The 21,896-nt window shown below is 35.4% G+C and overlaps 1 protein-coding gene across 17 annotated transcripts in view; it reads right to left on the bottom strand.

Annotated features, from left to right (window-relative positions):
* The window catches only part of LARP1B (La ribonucleoprotein 1B), a 132,651-nt gene that overhangs the window by 99,952 nt on the left and 10,803 nt on the right, over positions 1 to 21,896 (bottom strand). For all 17 annotated transcript variants that reach the window (XM_025268053.2, XM_025268054.2, XM_025268050.2 and 14 more), the window contains 7 exons: positions 21,644 to 21,703; positions 19,470 to 19,647; positions 17,865 to 18,005; positions 12,948 to 13,091; positions 12,555 to 12,720; positions 8,728 to 8,872; positions 59 to 233 (listed from right to left, as the gene is read on the bottom strand). In XM_025268053.2, coding sequence (XP_025123838.1) covers positions 59 to 233; positions 8,728 to 8,872; positions 12,555 to 12,720; positions 12,948 to 13,091; positions 17,865 to 18,005; positions 19,470 to 19,647; positions 21,644 to 21,685 — 991 coding nt within the window. In that variant the 5' untranslated portion in view covers positions 21,686 to 21,703. The remainder of the gene's footprint in view (positions 1 to 58; positions 234 to 8,727; positions 8,873 to 12,554; positions 12,721 to 12,947; positions 13,092 to 17,864; positions 18,006 to 19,469; positions 19,648 to 21,643; positions 21,704 to 21,896) is intronic.

The following is a 21,896-nucleotide window of genomic DNA, read 5'->3' as shown; positions in this document are numbered from 1 at the left end:
TAAATTGGAGTAAATACCCCACTGTTAATGCTGTTTGCTCTAGAAGAAAAGTTGTTACCTGTATGTGAACCAAAGGCTTGCCCTGGTACAAATTCTGGGCAATCAATCAGTTGAGAGAAGTCTGTCTGTGGCACACTCCGTGGAACGGGGCCTGGAATTGGCCATTTTTCTGGTTCTATCTTTTTTCTCATTTTCTCATCCACAATTTCCACTTCTGTGCTATCTTTCAGTGCCTATAAATAGGTATTTTAATTATTAAAGCAATTTCACTCAAAAATTTAACTGTACACCCTGTATTTCTAATTTAAATCTGAAATCAGCATATAGTATCATAATGTTTTTAAAAATATCCATGAACAGAAAAAAATTTTAAATCATTTGCTTCTGAAAAGTATGAAATATCCTGATTTAGCATGTAGCACATTATTCTAATTGTGAAAAATTTTCAATTAAGGAGTATTTTCAATTAGGTTCAACTATAATTTTATTGTCAATTTTTTCCTTTCCTATTAATATTTCCTTTTGTTTTCCTTAATATCACCAAGTAAAATTTAGGCAATATACCTAATTACTATAATAAATCCCACCATTATTGAATAATAAACACACATATGCAGAGATTCCTCGTAACACCTTGTAAATATAAGGTGGGATTCATAGATAAGAAATTGAGGCTCAAAGAAATAAAGTAGGGTAACTTGATAAAGGTCATAGACTTAGTATGAGGTAATACCAGGTCAAACTATTATCTGTCCCCCATGTTGAGTTTTAAGCCAACATTTTCACTCTCCTCTTTCACTTTCATCAGGTTAGTTCTTCTTTGCTTTCTGCTATAAGGGTGGTGTCATCTGTATATCTGAGGTTACTGATATTTCTCCCAGCAATCTTGATTCTAGCTTGTGCTTTATCCAGCCCAGCATTTCTCATGATGTACTCTGCATATAAGTTAAATAAGCAGGGTGACAATATACAGCCTTGACGTACTCCTTTTCCTATTGGAACCAGTCTCTTGTTCCATGTCCAGTTCTAACTGGTGCTTCCTGACTGCATACAGGTTTCTCAAGAGGCAGGTCAGGTGGCCTGGTATTCCCATCTCTTTCAGAATTTTCCACAGTTTATTGTAATCCACACAGATGGTGAGGAAGAACTAAAGAGCCTCTTGATGAAAGTGAAAGAGGACAGTGAACAAGTTGGCTTAAAGCTCAACATTCAGAAAATGAAGATCACGGCATCTGGTCCCATCACTTCATGGGAAATAGATGGGGCAACCGTGGAAACGGTGGCTGACTTTATTTTTATGGGCTCCAAAATCACTGCAGATGGTGATTGCAGCCATGAAATTAAAAGACGCTTACTCCTTGGAAGGAAAGTTATGACCAACCTACACAGCATATTAAAAAGCAGAGACATTACTTTGTCACGTCTGGTCAACCCTATGGTTTTTCCAGTGGTCATGTATGGATGTGAGAGTTGGACTATAAAGAAAGCTGAGGACCAAAGAATTGATGTTTTTGAACTGTGGTGTTGGAAAAGACTCTGGAGAGTCCCTTGGACTACAAGGAGATCCACCCAGCCCATCCTAAAGATCAGTCCTGGGTGTTCAATGGAAGGACTGACTTTGAAGCTGAAACTCCAATACTTTGGCCACCTGATGCGAAGAGCCAACTCATTTGAAAAAACCCTAATGCTGGGATCGCAAAGAGTCGGACATGACTGAGCAAGTGAACTGAACTGAACTGAACATGACAACTCTTAACCCCTAGGATATGCTGGCTCTCAAAAATAAACTTCAAAAATAAATAAATAAATAAATAAATAAACATGGTATAATTCAAGGGCAAAATAAAACTATAAGAAAATTTCTTCGAAATAAAAATTAGAGTCTTAACTGAATTCAAGGGTACTCACCTTTAGAGACAAGGAAAAAAGACAAGTATAAAAACTCAACATACAAAGTGTTAACATAAAGATTTAAAACTCACTGTATTTTAGTTGGAGAACACATTATATTTATTACCTTAAGTATCTTACATTTGTATACCTTAATATTAGCATCATGCTTACTTCTCAAGTTATATTTTCTGTAATTGGACATTAATAAAGTTAGTATTGAAATTTTTAAAAACAAACTCTTGATGAGAATCAGGATAATCACTGAAAGAGAAGAGAGTCTGAAATATGGAATGAAGGAAATAAAGAAGAATATCTTTTTATTATTTCTTTTTTCTTACTCATCCTTGTATTTTATATTACTATTAATCTTTGGCTGTACCAGGCAACTTGCAGGATATGGAATCTTAGTTCCTGACCAGGTATCAAACTCAAGCCCCCCTGCATTAGGAGCACACAGTCTTAACTACTGGACTGCCAGGGAAGTCCCAAATAGGGTTTTGAATTTGTGATACATGTATGGTTTTTTTTTTTTTTTTTTTTAATATATTTTCCTAGTTTTGTCCACTGAACCATCTGGAAGCAATGACACTCTGGTAGCAAAGCAGTGGACCAAGCATCCAGATCTTGCAACAACACGGATGAATTTTAAAAACTATAAATGATGGAGAAGGAAATGACAACCTACTCCAGTACTCCTGCCTGGGAAATCCCATGGACAGAGGAGCCTGGTCGGGCTACAGTCCATGGGGTCACATAAAGAATCGCATATGACTTAGCGACTAAACAACTTTACCCCAGATCCTGTTGATACCTGAGGTTTTCAGTTCAGTTTACATCAGGTGGCTATAGTATTGGAGTTTCAGCTTCAGCATCAGTCCTTCCAATGAATATTCATTGGATTTCCTTTAGGATGGACTGGATGGATCTCCCTGCAGTCCAAGGAACTCTCAAGAGCCTTCTCCAACACCACAGTTCAAATGCATGAATTCTTTGGCACTCAGCTTTCTTTATAGTCCAACTCTCACATCCATACATGACTATTGGAAAAACTATAGCTTTGACTAGACAGACCTTTGTTGCCAAAGTAATGTCTCTGCTTTTTAATATGCTGTCTAGGTTGGTCATAACTTTTCTTCCAAGCAGCAAGCGCCTTTTAATCTCATGGCTACAGTCACCATCTACAGTGATTTTGGAGCCCCCCAAAATAAAGTCTGTCACTGTTTCCATTGTTCCCCCATCTATTTGCCATGAAGTGATGGGACTAGATGCCATGATCTTAGTTCTGAGGTCTGGTGCTGCCTTTTTCCATCCACCAGAGGGCAGTGTTCTACTCTGCCTGATGCCTCCCCTTTGGGATCTTCCCTTTCAAATCCTAGTGTTTCACCTCCTGAAGTAATCCCCAGTGTCTCAAAATTTGATTTGACCTTTAGAAATACATCTTACATTGGAACCTCACAGAGATATACATCCATATGCAACTTTTTATGTACATATATAACAAAAGTTTCATAAAATAACCCTTGTCTTCACAGAGAACAGACTTGTGGTTGCCGGACAGGGTTGGAAGAGGGATGAACTAGGAGTTTGGGATCAACAGATACAAACTATTATATAGAGATGTATGGATAAACAACAAGGTCCTATTGTATAATATGAGGAACTATGCTCAATATCCTGTAATAAACCATAATGGAAAAGAACATGAAAAAGATATATATATATATGTATATATATATGTATAACTGAATCACTTTGCTGTACAGGAGAAATACACTGTAATCAACTATACTTCAAATAACATTACATTAAAAAAAAAAACCCAGAAATCAAAGAGAAAGGAGACAGAAAAATTCCATCTATACAGACATAAATAACAGACAAATCTATGGTAACAGAAATCACAAAAGTGGTTTGGTTAGGCAGGGCAAAGGACAAGAGGATGGGGAACTGACTGGAAAGGGCCACTGTGGAAGTTTTTAGAGTAATGAACTATTGATATATCTTTGGAGCAGGCTTATACAATTTTCAAAACTCAAACTGAACACCTAAGAGTCCTGCATTTTATAGCATGTTACTTATTACACCTGAATTTAAAAAAGAAAGAGAAACATCTCCTTAAAACTTCCCTATGGGTTTTCAAAATACTGTGAATAAAAGACTACCAGTGGTGTTCACTGGGATGTGAAGACAAACATTCTGAATGGCAATAGTTTCAATGGGCTCAATACTTTGGAAAAAATGTTTAGCAGTATTTACAAAAGCTAAGCTCATATACTATATATATATATATTTTTTTTTTGTACATACACACACACACATATATATATCCTGTTACTTATCAATTTCACAGGACAATAAATATATATGTCCATCCAAAAGTATGTACAATAACATTCACAACAGTCACATATTCATACTGTAAAGAACCCAAATGTCTACTAATAGGAGCATGAAAAAATAGTATATTCATAATGATACAATTAAATATTACTGCAGAATGGAAAATAAACAACTGCCACATGTAACAATAAGCTTTACAGAAATAATAAGCAAAAGTCTGGTATAAAATAATTCATATACTTTATGTAATATTTTAAACAGGTGAGGGAACTCTCTGAAAAGCAGCTATGTTTGAGGACAGCAATGATTCTGACTAGGACGGGGTACAAGTGCACTCTCTGGGATGGTGAAAATGTTCTACCTTAATCTTAATACTTAACATGAGTACATATATAGGGGAAAAGAAAGAGAAAGTCGCTCAGTCGTGTCCAATTCTTTTTGACCCCATGGACTATACAGTCCATGAAGTTCTACAGGCCACAATACTGGAGTAGGTAGCCTTTCCCTTCTCCAGGAGATCTTCCCAACCCAGGGATAGAACCCAGGCCTCCTGCATTGCAGGCAGATTCTTTACCACCTGAGCCAGAAGGGAAGCCCAAGAATACTGAAGTAGGTAGCCTATCCCTTCTCCAGCAGATCTTCCCAACCCAGGAATCAAACCAGGGTCTCCTGCAATGCAGGTGGATTTTTTACCAACTGAGCTATCAGGGAAGCCAAGCTTCCTTAAACTTAATACTTAACATGAGTACATACATAGAGGAAAAGAAGTCATCCTTAATCTTATAATTTATTATTTACAGTGTTTAAGCTATGTCACAATTTAAAGAAAAAATTTCAAGAAAAAATTAAAAGTTCTTTATATGGAATGATATTCCAATATATGCTGTTTTTATTAAAGGAGCAAAACAGTATTATGTAGTAAAACATGCATGATCTCAGGAAAAATACATAAAAAGGCGTAGCACTACTTGCCACACCAAGGAAGGTTTAACTAGTTCACTGTTGGTGAAAGATAAGAAGGAAATTTTTCACTATATACCCATTGAATCTTGAATCACAGGGGATTCTCCACTGGGGGAAAAAAATTCAAGAAAATAAAGAAAACAGAAAGGAGAAAAATTGTGGTTCAGGCCTTAAAAGATTCACAGCATACATAAATTAAGGAAAAGATCTAGACAAAACAAGTGTTAAAACATATTTTTACTAAAACCAAATCTTGTTATCTTGAGCTCTGAAACAATGAGTCAGTTATTTCTGAGTCTCTGAGGTTTTTTCTGTATTTGGTCCTTTTTTTCTGTACTTGGTCCTGTTATTATGAGCAACCAGCAATGCTGGAACATATAGATGTTATATCCCTAGGTCCAGGTCCTATGACTGGTACTAAGACAAAGACTAGCCTGTGCAAAGACACAGAAGTAAGAAAAGAGCAGCACACATTTTGTGGAACCACAAGGTCAGCCAATTTGGGCAACAAGGTTTGAGATGAGAATAGCAAGCACAGTTCTAAGGACTTTATGATTATTATATTAATTACTCCTCTAAGTCCACATACTCTATGATAGCTTAAGCAATTATTTGTTGTATTTTAACAATGAGAAAACTTTAGCATGTAAGACGTTAAATAACTTGAATACAACTGACTAGATGCAGAGCCAGAATCAATTAAATCTAACAAAAAAAGAAGACACAAATAGCTCAGTTTTGGAGCAACTATCAAGAATGCAATAAGCTGGATCAATCACATGATCCATTCCACTCACTTCTAGGTATATATCCAAAGAAAATGAAAAATATTCAAAGAGATACATGCACTCCCAAATGTACTGCAGCATTATTCACAGTAGCCATGATATGAAGACAACCTAAATGACCTCTAAAAAATGAATGGATAAAAACCATGTTGTATATATACACAATAGAATACTACTCAATCATGAGAAAGGAGGATATCCTGCTGTTTCTGACAACATGGATTAATTTTGAACACATTATGGTAAGTGAGATAAAAAAGGTAGAGAAAGACAAACACAAGTATTGTATGATATCACTTATATGTGGAATCTAAAAAAATGAAACTTGTTTAAAAAAAAAAGAAGAAAATGCTTACCAGGAAATGGACGAGGGGATAAGATTGATGTTGTTTAGTACTACTTACTTATAAGTAGTAGTAAATAAGACAGCAATATAATGCACAGTACAATGACTATAGACAATATTGTACTATAACTGTTAAGTGACAATGCTGCAAGAGCATTCAAAACACAACATACATATGTAAATAAGAAAAAAAAAAGAGAGAAAGAAAGAAAAAGAATTCAGTATGGTGAAAATGAATGGGAAAGGAGGAAACCAATTCAGTAAGTGTGGCTATGTAGACATTCTCAACCAAGGTAGATATGGGAAATAGATAAAGAATATTTTGCTTCCTTTGATAGCTTTTTCAAGAAAGTTAACACTTAAGCATATTCAAATATATATTGGAAAAAGCTGATTAAAAGGAGTATAAATAGAAGGATATAAAAGCAACAGTATATTTTTATTTAGAGCTTAAGGTGTATGCCAGATACTGTCATTACACATTTCATATCTATAACAACCCCATGAAGTATGTACTGTAACAATTTCCACTTTACAGAAATCTCAGAACACTGCCTTTAGTGCTTGAAGTCCAGAGCTATGAGGATATGTACGCAGTTTCTCAAGTCCATGCTCTAAATCAGTATGTTTACACTGCAAAGCCTAATGAAGCCCTATCTTCCTAAAGGAAAAAAAAGACATCTTTCCTACTGTAATAAGTGGTAGGTACATAATGAATGTTAAATGAATACAGACCTATGCTGTTCTAAATCACTATGCTTATGTGTTTCTGTTTCACAACAGTTTTATTTCTTACTATAAATCAGCCACTACGTATCAATAATGCTAACCATAATAGTAATGCAAAAGTTCTTTTAAAAATATCCCTTCCCCACTGCTGTAAGTTTTATAATAGAAGTAGACAATCAGTGATATAAAAATTAAGGACTTAATGGGAATATGAACAGACCAAAAAAGGATGCAATGAATTACAACCGGATTCTTACAGAGGTAGGGAGGAAATCAATAACTTCATTGAAAATGACTGTGGAGCTAGAGCTTGCTTAGCGATCTGAGCATGCTCAGTCGTGTCTGACTCTTTGCGACCATTATTCAAAAAACCGAGAATACCATGTGCTGATGAAAAGTAAATGGAATTCTCATACAAAATGGTGGCATGCAAAATGGTTAAGTCCACTTTGGACAATAGGTTGGCAACTTCCTATAGTTAAACATACACTTACCACAGATTCCAGCAATCACAATCCTGAATATTTAGATCTATGCTTTATTCATAATCTCCAAATGAACTGTATGTAGTGCATCCTTACTATGAAATACCAGTCAACAATAAGAACAAACTATTGATACATGAAACCACAAGAATGAATCTCAAAAGCACTATGCTAAGTCAAAGAAATCAGAAACAAAAGGCTACAAACTATTGATGTATAATTTATTTACATGATAGTCTAGAAAAGGCAAAACTAGAGGGACAAAAAAAAAAATCAGATCAGTGTCCCAAGGGGCTATATATGAGGAAAGATTGGCTACACAGGTGGCACAAGTGTGTAAGACTGCCAAAATTCAGAAAACTATATAGCAAAAAGGGCAAATATTATGAATATATGTAGGGAATGGAAAACCAAAAATGCTGAAACCATTTCTACAACAAAACAGACAAGAGATTTAATAAAAGCTTTGAGAACACAACTGGAATAACTATTTTAAATTAGCCCTTGGTATACAGGAAAATTTCTCAAAATTTTAATGATGAGAATACAAGCTCTTTTACAGCAACCTAAATACTAAAGGACCAAGAATACCCAAGAATGTTTAAATTTCTTTTGGGCTTCAACCCAGCCAAGAAGGGTGGGTTAAAAACAGGTGGAAACATCAGTAATCCTTTGAGGGGTTTCCAAGGTTAGACATTTATTTGGATTTTATAAAATGGCAAAAGAGCCTTGAGATACAGTCTTGAGAGTTTTAGGTTACTGTGCTGTGCTTAGTCACTCAGTTGTGTCCACATCTGCGACCTTATAGACTATAGCTCCTCTGTCCATGGGGATTCTCCAAGCAAGAATACTGGAGTGGGTTGCCATGCCCTCCTCCAGAGGATCTTCCCAATCCAGGGATCGAACCTAGGTCTCCCACATTCCAGGCGGATTGTTTACCATCTGAGCCACCAGAGAAGCCCAAGAATACTGGAGTGGGTAGCCTACCCCTTCTCCAGGGGATCTTCCAAATCCAGGAATTGAACTGGGATCTCCAGCATTGCAGGCCAATTCTTTACCAGCTCTGCTACCAGGGAAGAATGTTTTTGCTTTTTTCTTAAAATTATTTAATAGATTTATTTAGAGCAGTTTTAGGTTCACAGAATAACTGAAAGTACAGACTGTTCTGTATATGAATAATTACCTCCAAAATGAGATTAAAGTTTGTAGTGAGAGCCTGAACTCGGTGGAAACCAGCAATCAGGGAAATAGGCAAGAAACCTTGCTCGTCCATCTTTCTCCTAAGAAAGAAATCCCGTTCCAAATTTTCTATACTGAAGTAATACTCACTGAAAAGAAAAAGAAGTAAATATAAATTTCATCAATTTATTCAATTGGAAATTAAAATATCTATTGCTTAAGATATCACTGCTATAAAACTATTTTGATTTATTGTAACATTATACACATTCACTGTAACATAGGGTAAATATAAATAGCTGTAAAACCCTACTGTTAGTAAATTCTCTTACACAAAGAGAAAGAAATTTAGAATACTATCTTCTCAAAAACTAACTTGTACTTAGATCAGCTTTTCCTAAGCATAAACAATTAAAGAGTGTTATTCTTTAAAACAGTTAAATGATTAACTTTCTAATGAGTCAATTAAGTGAAAATTTCATTTCAAAGCCACATTAACCATATGTAAAATAGACAGCCAACGGGAATTTGCTGTATGGCTCAGGAAACTCAAACTGGGGCTCTGTATCAATCCAGTGGGGTGGGATGGGGCAGGAGACAGGTTCAAAAGGGAGGGGTTATATGTATACCTATGGCTGATTCATGCTGAGGTTTGACAGAAAACAACACAATTCTGTAAAGCAATTATCCTTCAATAAAAAAAATAAATTAAAAAAAAAGTCACATTAACTTGCTTCATTTAAACACTAAATAGCAAAGTTAAACATGTCAACAGACTGCCTTCCAACTTTTTCCCATCACTGAGAATAATGGTATATTAGAAGCAGTTTTTATCAAGTTTACAGAGTAGATTAGTTTGCTGTGTTTTCTAAGCTGGTAGGGTAATGACATTGTTTAATATGTCCAAAGTCTAGCATACAGCACAATGTTTAGTAACAGCTGTGTGAATATATGGACACAGATGCACACACCCAATTTTATATTTGAATGATTCAAGACCCTCAGCCTCCCCTTTGAGAGGGAGAACTATAAAAGACATTAGAAGTGAACAGAATATAGCTAAATAAAGAACATCTATAACACCATGAAGTATAAACATAGGCAAAAAACTATAGAAGCAAACTTTCACACCTTAATTGTCTCTCTAGGAAAGTAGAGAGGGAGATATAAATGAACAAGCTGTGGGATCGACAAGTTCCAACATACAAAGATAATATGAAGAATACATATTAATAATGGCATTTCAGAAACACTTGTTTAAATTACAGCTTGCACATTTTAAAAAATGAGAACAAGATTCTAGAGAAACAAAACAAGAGGATAAATGGGGGGAAATGTAGAAAAGAATAATACAAAAGAAATACATGACATCAAATGATATGGCTTACAGTTTAACAATCCTACACTATATCCAAATCACAAAGCAAGTTTTCAAAGGGTGGCAACTGGGTGACTAAAGATACCCTTGAAGTATTTAGGTCAAATTCTTAATTTTGAAGAAATAATTACCTATAAATGAAAGCTGGCTTTGAGCTACCTTTCACTGCATGGGAAAAAAAAAAATCTCATTTTAGAAATGTAAATACTCAAGTTGTTTTTTTCCTCTGATATTTTTCAACTATCAAAGTGCAAAGCTCCTTTAGATCAGTGAAATACAACTAACATCTCAGTAACACTAGGTAAATCATTTACTCTCCTTAAACACTGAAGAAAATTAAGAAAAAAATCTAAGTCTTGAAGAAATGAACATTCTGATTTTTGTTATACCTCAAAAGCCCTTTTCACAGTGCCTGCCATGTGGTGGGCACATAATACATATGTTTAAATTTGAAAATTTTCAGACATTAAGACATCTGATTTAACCATGAGTTAAAAATGTTCTTAGACTTAAAACTTCTCTGAACCATTAATTTTTTTTAATCTAGTACTCTGAAAAACACAGTACCTAAATAAACTCATAAATCACTAGTACTTAGAGTATACACTTTTTAAAACTTTTAATGGGCTGCAAACATACTTATATCTGAATGCCAAGAGGCTATCTCCCAATAGTTAATGCACATTTTCAGTTAAAATTATTTTAAGAACTCAAACATCTATGATACAGTTAAGCCTCTTCAAAAATATTTAGCATAATATTCCACAAGTACAAGAAGATTTTCAGGAACTTCTCAAAGAGAAAAATCTAAACACTAATGAATGAATAAGCCTGTATATGTATAAGAAACCTTAAAGACACAAAGTCAAAAAGCATGACTCCTCAAATCTAGATGTGCACTAATCAGAGAATGATAACAGTAAACAGCCATTCTAAACTTGGCGCTCTAGTACCTGCCAAAAACTCTGCTGCTAAACAATGACAAGAAAAGAAGCCATGCCCAGTGCTGTGTCTGACATTTTGTCCACTGTCCTAGGGGACATTATCATGTCCTACACCTTGAAGCTCTGGATTCTACACTGCATGGTCAGAAATTTTGTCAACACTGAAGTAGCTGTTCTCCTCCCTCACCTGTATGAGCACATTGGAAGGCCAGTTATCCTGACATGGAGTTGCCTGTCCACTGTCAGGTCTCAGAAGGGACCTGGTAGCAAGAGTTACCAAAACAAACAAATGAACAAACAAAAAGGAATAATAATTTGAAGTTGATAGCCACATGCCAGGCACTTTCTGCCCATAAAAAGGCCCTTTTCTTCAGTGTTTTCATCAATTGTAACAAAAGAAGCAAGAAAAAAATAAACAAGTTGCTTTATATTGTAAGCCAATCAAATCCATCATGATGGAATCCGAGGAAGATGGCTGGCTGATGCTGATGAAAAAATTATTTTCTAGTAATGGGCCAAGGTTCATTTTCTTTTTTAAAATAAAGGTAGATATTTTAAAACTTCTATGTCCTTTCAAAAAGAGCCTTTCCCTTCCCTTTATAAGAATTTAAAAAAAGAAGTTGAAATTTTAGCAAATTAGATATGAATATGCAAATCAGTATATAAACATGCAAAACATCCTACACAATACTAATACACAGAGGGTTATTTTTTTCTTGCTTAAAGATAATAGAAAAAGCAATATTCTCCTAACATCAACTTCAATATTCAGAAAGCAACTATTATAAAAAATCTTGAACTAAAAAAGATTAGTCTCCTTTTAATATGTGTCACAGAGAACTTAAAAGTAACAATCAGAATTCTGAAATCAATTGTGAAGTAAGTCAGAAGACAGCAACCATTTTTTGCCGTTTATGTTCATCTGCAAATTTTAATATAAACATTTATTTGCAAATTAGCTAAATTTCACTTGTTCTATTTTAAATATACACACTCGTTTCCTCAGTGGCTCAGATGGTTAAGAGTCTGTCTGCAATGCAGGAGACCCAGGTTCGATCCCTGGGTTAGGAAGATCCCCTGGAGAAGGTAACAACAACCCACTCCAGTATTCTTGCCTGGAGAAGCCCATGGACAGAGAAGCTTGGCGGGCAATAGTCCATGGAACCACAAAGAGTCAGACACGATGGAGCAATTAACAGTTTCACTTTTTAAATTCTTATATTTAATCATTCATATTACGCTTTTTTCACTAATACCCTTGTAAGTAGAGAAATACCTCAGTAGAGAAAGCAGGAGTCATATAAACAACATGAACCAATATAAATTTTCTAAAATACTTTATATACTTTGCTAACATTTCCTAGAAATAAAATATAAAATACTATTAAAATCCTCTAATTTTACTAATAAACAGCTTAGAAAAATGTGTTATATTCATTATCAATGATGTTAAAGTTTGACATTATAACAGATTTTCCTACCCCATCTGTTCAGGCTCTGATGACTTACATTTGGCGCTTAATATACTCTTTGAGCAATGCTTCTTCCACAGGATACACCTGAACGCCTGTACCATCGTCATAGTAATACATCATACTGGCATTAAGCTCTGTTTGAAATGCTTGATCAGTCCTTTCATCATGTTCTTGATAACCATATGAATAATCAAAGTTCACTTGAAGTAGTAAAGAAAGAAAAATGATCACAGATTGAAAAAAAACAAAGAACAGTTACTATAAAGAAAAATCCAAAGTGAAGTTTCTCAAGGGCTAACAAATACAAAACCATCTTTATTATCAGACAAAAATCAGTTGAAACACTATATGGTATAGTGGGAAAAACAGAGGATCTGTACATTTTTCAACGTTCATCTAAGTTAACAAAACAAAAATGATGTCTTACATCGAGGATTTCCTCTGCCCCGGCCTCTTCCTCGTCCTCGGCCTCGTCCTCGGCCTCTAAAGGAGCCTTGGATATTACCACCCTCACTTCTCACACTGGAAACTTCATCTTGATCATCTCTCTTTTCTCTTTCACGCCTCCAACCTTTTTTAAAATAAAAATATTTTTATACATTCCAATTTGCAACTATGATTAACATCTTATCATACAAACATGTGGTAACCACCCCACCCCACTTTGTAACCAGTTATTAGTAACTGGTCATTCTTCAGAAAGATAGAAACTGAAGAGATTACATAGGAGTTTGTCAAAATCTCTGGCATAAAAGACATCTTATGTTGTTGCTGTTCAGTCTCTAAGTCATGTCTGACTCTTTCCAACCCTATGAACTGCAGCAATCATGGCTTCCATCACTATCTCCGTGAGTTTCCTCAAACTCATGTCCATTGAGTCAGTGACGCCATTCAACCATCTCATCCTCTGATATAATAATTATAATAATAATAGTATCTTATTAGAAGATATTCTAATAAATAAAATAACATACTACAAAGATAATGAGATCCTTTGCTAAAACTGTACTGTTAAAAATTCAGGAAGTTCCAAGGTAACTGAGTTTTATACTATACAAAACTCCAAAAGAAAAAAAAAAGACAACTTGTTTTCACCCTAACAACTTATTTTCATAAACATGATTTTTGAAGGAAACGATATTTCTATTTAAGTAAAAGACTTTTTCCTTAAGAAAAAAGGAAATGAAAACAGAAAAACTGAGAGAAGATATCAGAAGCACAATACACGAATTATATCCAGCATGCATACAGAACTCACAAATGTATCTCATGCACATGCACATTCTCACACATGCAGTGACTTAGATGGAAAAAAATCATTAAAAGATTGGAAGGGCAAACAAGGAAATGGAAAGAGACAATAAAAAAAGATGTTCAGTGTCACTGGCCTTGAGAAATGCAAGTTAAGACAATCAAAGGGTATTTTCTAATCTGTACCAGTGTGAAAAATATTTTAAGGTCCTATAATATTAAACATTGACCAAGATAGAGAAGATAGAACTTTTGTATAATGCCAGAGTAAAAACAAATACATTTCAATTTTGAAAAACTGAAACAATGAAATAAATGTAAAGGTTTGTATACCCTAGAGACCAGGGTTTCTCACCCATGGCATTATTGACATTTTTGAATCAGATAACTTTTTAGTGTGGGGGCTGTCCTGGGTACTGTAGGATGTCTTTGTGTTATCCTTAGTTTCTACTCACTAAATACCAGTAGCAAGATTTATAATTTTATATGTCATATTTTGTGGACAATTGAGTAAATATAACTATTAACTAGATTTTAGATGATATAAGGGAATTAGTGTTGATTTTCTTGGATGCTGCATTTTCTTGGGACATCAGTGCTCAAGTGTCACAATATCTGCAAGTTACTTTCAGATGATTCAGCAGATGAATTAAAGATAGCCAAATTACTAAATCTAGATGGTGATTAGACAGGTATTCGCTGCACAATGCTTTCATAGGACAACACGCCTTAAAAATTATTAGACTCAGTAGAAGGTGCTTCCCTGGTGGATCAGTAAAAAATGCACTGGCCAATGCAGGGGACATAGGTTTGACCCCCAGTTCGGTATAAGTTTCTGCATGCTGTGGAGCAGCTAAGTCTACGCACCACCACTACTGAGCCTGAGCTCTAGAGCCCATGATCCACATCAAGAGAAGTCACTGCAATGAGAAGCCCATGCGCCACAACTATAGAGAACTACTCCCCCACCACAACTAAAGTAAACTCACGCAACCAAGATTCAGCACAGTCGAAATTAAATAAAATATTTTAAAAATAAAAAACAAAATAAAAAGACTTCAGTAGAAAACTAAAAACCAAATGCTCAGGGAATTCCCTGGTGGTCCAGTGGTTAGGCCTCTGCACTTTCACTGCCAAGGGCACAGGTTCAATCTCTGGTCAGTGAACTAAGATCATGTTGTGTGGTGCACCAAATATATGTATGTATGTATGTGTCTGTGTATCTGTGTAAATATATATATGTGTGTGTGTATATATACATATACACATTTACCATACCACCTAGCAATCCCGTCCTAGATGTTTACAGGAAATAAAGACATCTGCCCACAGAAAAGCTTGTATACAAATGTTGATGGCAGCATTAGTCATAACAGCCAAAAACTAGAAACACGCCAAATATCCATGAACAGATGAATGGATAAAGGAGTATATCCATTCAATAGAAAACTGTTATGCAATCAAGAGATAGAAATTACTGATATATGGAACAATACTGATGAATGTGAAAATCATTATGCTGAGCAAAAAAATACAAGAGGATATAATTTATATGGTCACTGACCTACAGCCAGACATCCTGGAATGTGAAGTCAAGTGGGCGTTAGAAAGCATCACTATGAACAAAGCTAGTGGAGGTGATAGAATTCCAGTTGAGCTATTTCAAATCCTGAAAGATGATGCTGTGAAAGTGCTGCACTCAATATGCCAGCCAATTTGGAAAACTCAGCAGTGGCCACAGGACTGGAAAAGGTCAGTTTTCATTCCAATCCCAAAGAAAGGCAATGCCAAAGAATGCTCAAACTACCACACAATTGCACTCATCTCACACGCTGGTAAAGTAATGTTCAAAATTCTCCAAGCCAGGCTTCAGCAATATGTGAACCGTGAACTTCCTGATGTTCAAGCTGGTTTTAGAAAAGGCAGAGGAAGCAGAGATCAAATTGCCAACATCCGCTGGATCATGGAAAAAGCAAGAGAGTTCCAGAAAAACATCTATTTCTACCTTATTGACTATGCCAAAGCCTTTGACTGTGTGGATCACAATCAACTGTGGAAAATTCTTCAAGAGATGGGAATACTAGACCACCTGACCTGCCTCTTGAGAAATTTGTATGCAGGTCAGGAAGCAACAGTTAGAACTGGACATGGAACAACAGACTGGTTCCAAATAGGAAAAGGAGTATGTCAAGGCTGTATATTGTCACCCTGTTTATTTAACTTATATGCAGAGTACATCATGAGAAACGCTAGACTGGAAGAAACACAAGCTGGAATCAAGATTGCCGGGAGAAATATCAATAACCTCAGATATGCAGATGACACCACCCTTATGGCAGAAAGCGAAGAGGAACTCAAAAGCCTCTTGATGAAAGTGAAAGAGGAGAGTGAAAAAGTTGGCTTAAAGCTCAACATTCAGAAAACGAAGATCATGGCATCCGGTCCCATCACTTCATGGGAAATAGATGGGGAAACAGTGTCAGACTTTATTTTTCTGGGCTCCAAAATCACTGCAGATGGTGACTGCAGCCATGAAATTAAAAGACGCTTACTCCTTGGAAGGAAAGTTATGACCAACCTAGATAGCATATTCAAAAGCAGAGACATTACTCTGCCAACAAAGGTCCGTCTAGTCATGGCTGTGGTTTTTCCTGTGGTCATGTATGGATGTGAGAATTGGACCATGAAGAAGGCTGAGCGCCAAAGAATTGATGCTTTTGAACTGTGGTGTTGGAGAAGACTCTTGAGAGTCCCCTGGGCTGCAAGGAGATCCAACCAGTCCATTCTGAAGGAGATCAGCCCTGGGATTTCTTTGGAAGGAATGATGCTAAAGCTGAAACTCCAGTACTTTGGCCACCTCATGCGAAGAGTTGACTCATTGGAAAAGACTCTGATGTTGGGAGGGATTGGGGGCAAGAGGAGAAGGGGATGACAGAGGATGAGATGTCTGGATGGCATCACTGACTTGATGGACGTGAGTCTGAGTGAACTCTGGGAATTGGTGATGGACAGGGAGGCCTGGCATGCTGCGATTCATGGGGTCGCAAAGAGTCGGACACGACTGAGCGACTGATCTGATCTGATAGTTAAATTTATTATGAAAAGGTAAATAAAATCTGACAGAAAGTAAACTCGTGGTTAGGGACTTGACAGTAATTTCACTGTAGTTTCTTTGATTATTAGCTCAGTAAAGTTGACTTTTTAAAGGATCCAGAAACATACATAAGAGGCTCCCAAGAGCCAACTCTGAGACAATTTGAGCATTAAAATTAAACAATCACGGTAATGATTTCAACCGCTGAAAATACAAGACAACTTTAGTCCATACCAATAATAACAGGGAGTTGTTCCTTACAGTGGAATGCCAATAAGGAAGCTGCAATAGCTAAATTAGCATTTGTAGCCATCATGGTTAATACCTCAGTCATGTAAGAATAAAACTAAAGCTCATATGAAAAGTCTGATGAAAAAATGGGTATTCTCACATTCTCAAAGTCTCTGACTTCAAATTACATATTAATCACCAAGGGAAAAAAGAGTATCTTTATCATAAAGAAACCTGGAGTACCTCATCTTAATCAAGTGCTGCTCAAAGTTAGTATCACCAATAATAAGATACACCAATATTATATGTATTTTCAAGTTACACACTTGAAAGAAAATCATTTAACTTTTGCAGTATTCTTGGCAAAAACCAATAACCCAATCATGAGGAAACATCAGAAAACCCAAAGTGAGGTACGGCATAGACACATAACTGTCCTATGTCCTTCAGAAAAAGATCATCATGAAAAGACAAAAGTAGAATAACTATCTCAAACTAATAGAGATGAAAGAGAAGACAAGTAAAAGCAATGTGTGATCACAGGTTAGATTCTGCAAAAGACAGAAAAACTGCAAAGGGCATTATTGAGAAATTCTGTCTGTGGACAGACAGACTGTGTTACTGTTCTTATGATATATACTCTTTAACTCTGAATAAGGGGCACAATATCTGCAACTTACTCTCAAATACTTTATATTGTATACATGGTTATTACAATAATGAGCATTAAGGCTAAATTAGTCATTTTTCTCTTAAAATGTTACTCACTTCGTGTGTCATTTCTCCTATTGTTATGTGATGATTTATTTGCTTCAGGTTGACATCTTGAGCTATTCCGGGACCCTGGTCTTTCTTGACTCTCTGGTCTTACATCTTCTAAGTGGAGTGGTACCCATCTGTGCTTATTAGCTTGAAGAAAACAAAATAAAATCATTTAAGGACAATGTACAATTTTCATTAAAGCTTTGCAATTGTGAAAGGATGCTAAATTTTAATTAAATAAATGAAAACTGCAACGTTTCTAAAGCTCAAGTGAAAAGACAATGATAGAATATAACTGGAATTCTTTTGCTTTTAAGTGAAATGCACACTCTTCAATTTAATTCTGACAAAGAAGTTATAAAAAATATTAAGTATACACACTGCTACTGCTAAGTTGCTTCAGTCGTGTCTGACTCTGCGCGACCCCATAGATGGAAGCCCACCAGGCTCCCCAGTCCCTGGGATTCTCCAGGCAAGAACACTGGAGCGGGCTACCATTTCCTTCTCCAATGCATGAAAGTGAAAAGTGAAAGTGAAGTCGCTCAGTCACGTCTGACTCTTAGCAACCCCATGGACTGCAGCCCACCAGGCTCCTCCACCCATGGGATTTTCCAGGCAAGAGTACTGGAGTGGGGTGCCATCGCCTTCTCCAGTATATACACTACTTTCATCTAATACTTGATACTTAGGCTTTAGAACAGGGTATACCTGATAATTGTTTGAATATTGATTCAAAACACTTTTAGTTTAAAATAAGTGCCTCAAATTTTAGTTTATCCAGCATAACTACTAATGAGCTTTTTCAAAATGAAGTTTAACTGCAAATCTAACTGCATTTGATAAACCTTTGTATTTTCCTAACTTCTTCAGAGATAAAAGCAATTTGACATTTCTTGTTGACTAAATGATAGCATAATTAATAGCTATAGTACAGTGAAATCTTTACCTATTCATGGATTGCACAGTTAAGGTTTCAAAATGTTCAGATTTCTGCCCAAAACAATTTTCCACTAAAAGAAAAAGATTCATGGGCAAAGGAAAAACTACCAAATTAATTAAGAGAATATTACTGTATTAATTTCCTACAAATATGGCAAACTATGGACAGATAAGGAAAAGGGAAAACGAAAGAATCTAAAAGTTCTCTAAAGTCTATACTCTAAATTCTAATGAGTATCAGTGAGATTCTTTGGGGATAAATAAGCCCTTGTTTTAGGCTTCCCTGGTGATAAAGAATCCACCTGCCAGTGTAGGAGACACAAGAGATGAAGGTTTGATACCTGGGTTGGGAACATTACCTGAGTTGAGAAGTAAATGGCAACCCACTCTAGTATTCTTGCCTGGGAAATCTCATGGACAGAGGAGCCTGGCATGCTACATTCCATGGGGTCACAAAAGAGTCAGACACAACTTAGTGACTAACAACAACAAACTCCTTGTTTTAAAGATAAACGTGTGCTCTGTGTATGTGTGTGTGCTCAGTCACTCAGTTGTGAAGAAATCCAAACTACTCACTGGTGACTACCAGCAATCAACTGATTAAATACGATTCTTAATTACTACAGCTCTCTTTAAATACTTAAAATAAAAATGAAGGTATAACAAACTAACCTCTTTTTCGTTGATTACTTAACTGAGCCTCATCCTCACTGACATTTTCACCAGGACCATCTAATTTTGTTTCCCGGTTTTCTTTGCTTTCATTGTTAACACTTCTCTTTTCAACCTTGTCTTCTCTTTCTTTCCTATTTTGTGGCTTCTTATTGCCTTGACTGATGACATTCTGACACTGCAAAAGGTTTTACAGAGTTAAATTTTCATGAACATTTTCTCTAACATATTCCCAAATTTGTGGTAATACCTTACCTACATATCATAAAACAAATGACAACTCTTATCAAAAATAAAAAACTACAAAAGACACTTAAGAGAAAAGTCAAGTGAAAGACAAGGAGAACATAGTTACTAAGTATCTGATAAAAGGACTTGTATCCAAGATATATAATGAACTCTAAAATGCAGCAACAAGGAAACAATTAAAAAGTGGGCAAGTGTTAAACAGACGTTTCATCAAAAAGATATACTGATGGCAAATGTACATGAAAATGTACTTGACATCAACAGAAAAGTGCAAAGTAAAACTACAATGTGATACCATCACACACCTACTAAACTGATTAAAATTAAGACTGACCATGTCAAGTATTAGTGAGAATATAGAGCAATTAGAATTCTCATACACTGCTGGTGGAATAAAAAGTTTGGTAATTTAAAATTTTAAATAGCTACCATAAAATCCAGGTATTCTACTCCCAAGAAAAATAAAAGCATATATCCATGCAAATTTTGTACACAAATGTTTATATAGTAGCTTTATTTCTAACAGTCAAAAAACTGGAATCAACACAAATGTTCACCAGTAGGTGAATGGACAGCATTATATCTATCAATTGACTACTACCCAGTAAATAAGAACAAACAACTCATATATATAACATAAATAAATCTCAAAATAATTAAGCTAAATGAAAGCCAGGGACAAAAAAAAAAGTACATGCTGTATAACTCCACTTATATAAAACTGTAGTAAATGCATTGTATATCAACTATACTCCAAGAAAAATTTTTTTAAAACTGGAGAAAGGGCAAATTAACTAAGTACAGCTTATCAGTGATTGGGATAATGGCATGGAAAGGGACATGACAGAGAAGAGTTACAAATCAAGTTCATTATCCTGTTTGTGGAGAAAGTTTCACAGGTCAAAGTATATCAGACTGTACCCTTCATATACAGTTTATTATGTTGTTTATTCATCAAGTTGTTTCATATATATTAAACTATACTCCCATATTACTGCACAAAATACAAATAACAAAATGTACAGTGTAAAATGAAACCATGGAACCAGATGACTATATATACTACTTCTTTAAAAAGAAAATCCTTTTTATTTTTTATTATTATTTTTTTATTTGGCTGTGGCTCCAACATGTGGGATCTTAGTTCCCCAACCAGGGACTGAACCCATACCCCCTCCAGTGGAAGCATGGTCTTAACACCTGGACAGCTAGGGAAGTCCCTAAAAAGCCTTTTGACAGACTATTTCAGAATATCTTTTTAGAGCTTCTTTCATAGTTAAATTAGAAATCCATTTACTAAGACTTCCCTGGTGGTCCAGTGGTTAAGAATCACCTGCCAATGCAGAGGGCATGGGTTTAATTCCTGGTCCAGGAAGATTCCTCAGGCCTGGGGTCAACTAAGCCTGTGTACCACAACTGCTGTGCCTGTGCTCTACCCCTGCTCACCATAACTAGAGAAAGCCCAAGAGCAGCACAAAGACCCAGCACAGTCATAAATAATAAAGCAAACATAAAAATCTAAAACTGTTTTTAAAAATCCATATATTGAACATCTTTCGATTTGTTATACATATATATATGTATGTATATATAAAGACTTAAGACTTCAACACATTGAAAAAATTTTACTCAAATGTATATAAAATAAATTTTGAAATACAAAATGGGCTTCAATTAGACATTACTTTAAAAAATAATCTATTTGTAGGCATAACGTGAAGTTGACATCACAGTACCCCAACCTTTCCAAATATATGGTCCTGAGAATACAACCAGATGAAGGCAATGGGATGAAAGAAATCAAAGTATTTGAAAAATGGGTACTTTATCAATGTGATTATCTAAATTTGAAGTAAAATAAAGTTTGCATGTGAAATGAGAATACTTTCCCTTTATTTAAAAAAAGGTTTTAAAAGAATACTCACTTCAGTGTTCACTAATTCACTTGGTGTTGGCCAATTTGCCATATCGCTGAAATCACTAGCCTAATAAGTAATAAAAGAAGTGTTATACAAAGTAGGAATTTTTTAAATAGAAAAAGATTTTTCTAAAAGTAAATGTAACTTTTAAAATCATCTACATTCATTTATATGTAGGTATTTGCCAAATTAATCCAAAACTTTCTCCAAACAACAGAACCCAGAAAGAATGCTTTGGTCTTATAATCCAACTTCTGGC

The sequence above is a fragment of the Bubalus bubalis genome, chromosome 17 (genome assembly GCF_019923935.1).
Source record: "Bubalus bubalis isolate 160015118507 breed Murrah chromosome 17, NDDB_SH_1, whole genome shotgun sequence".
Lineage (NCBI taxonomy): Eukaryota > Metazoa > Chordata > Mammalia > Artiodactyla > Bovidae > Bubalus > Bubalus bubalis.
This window is presented reverse-complemented; position numbering and strand designations above follow the sequence as displayed.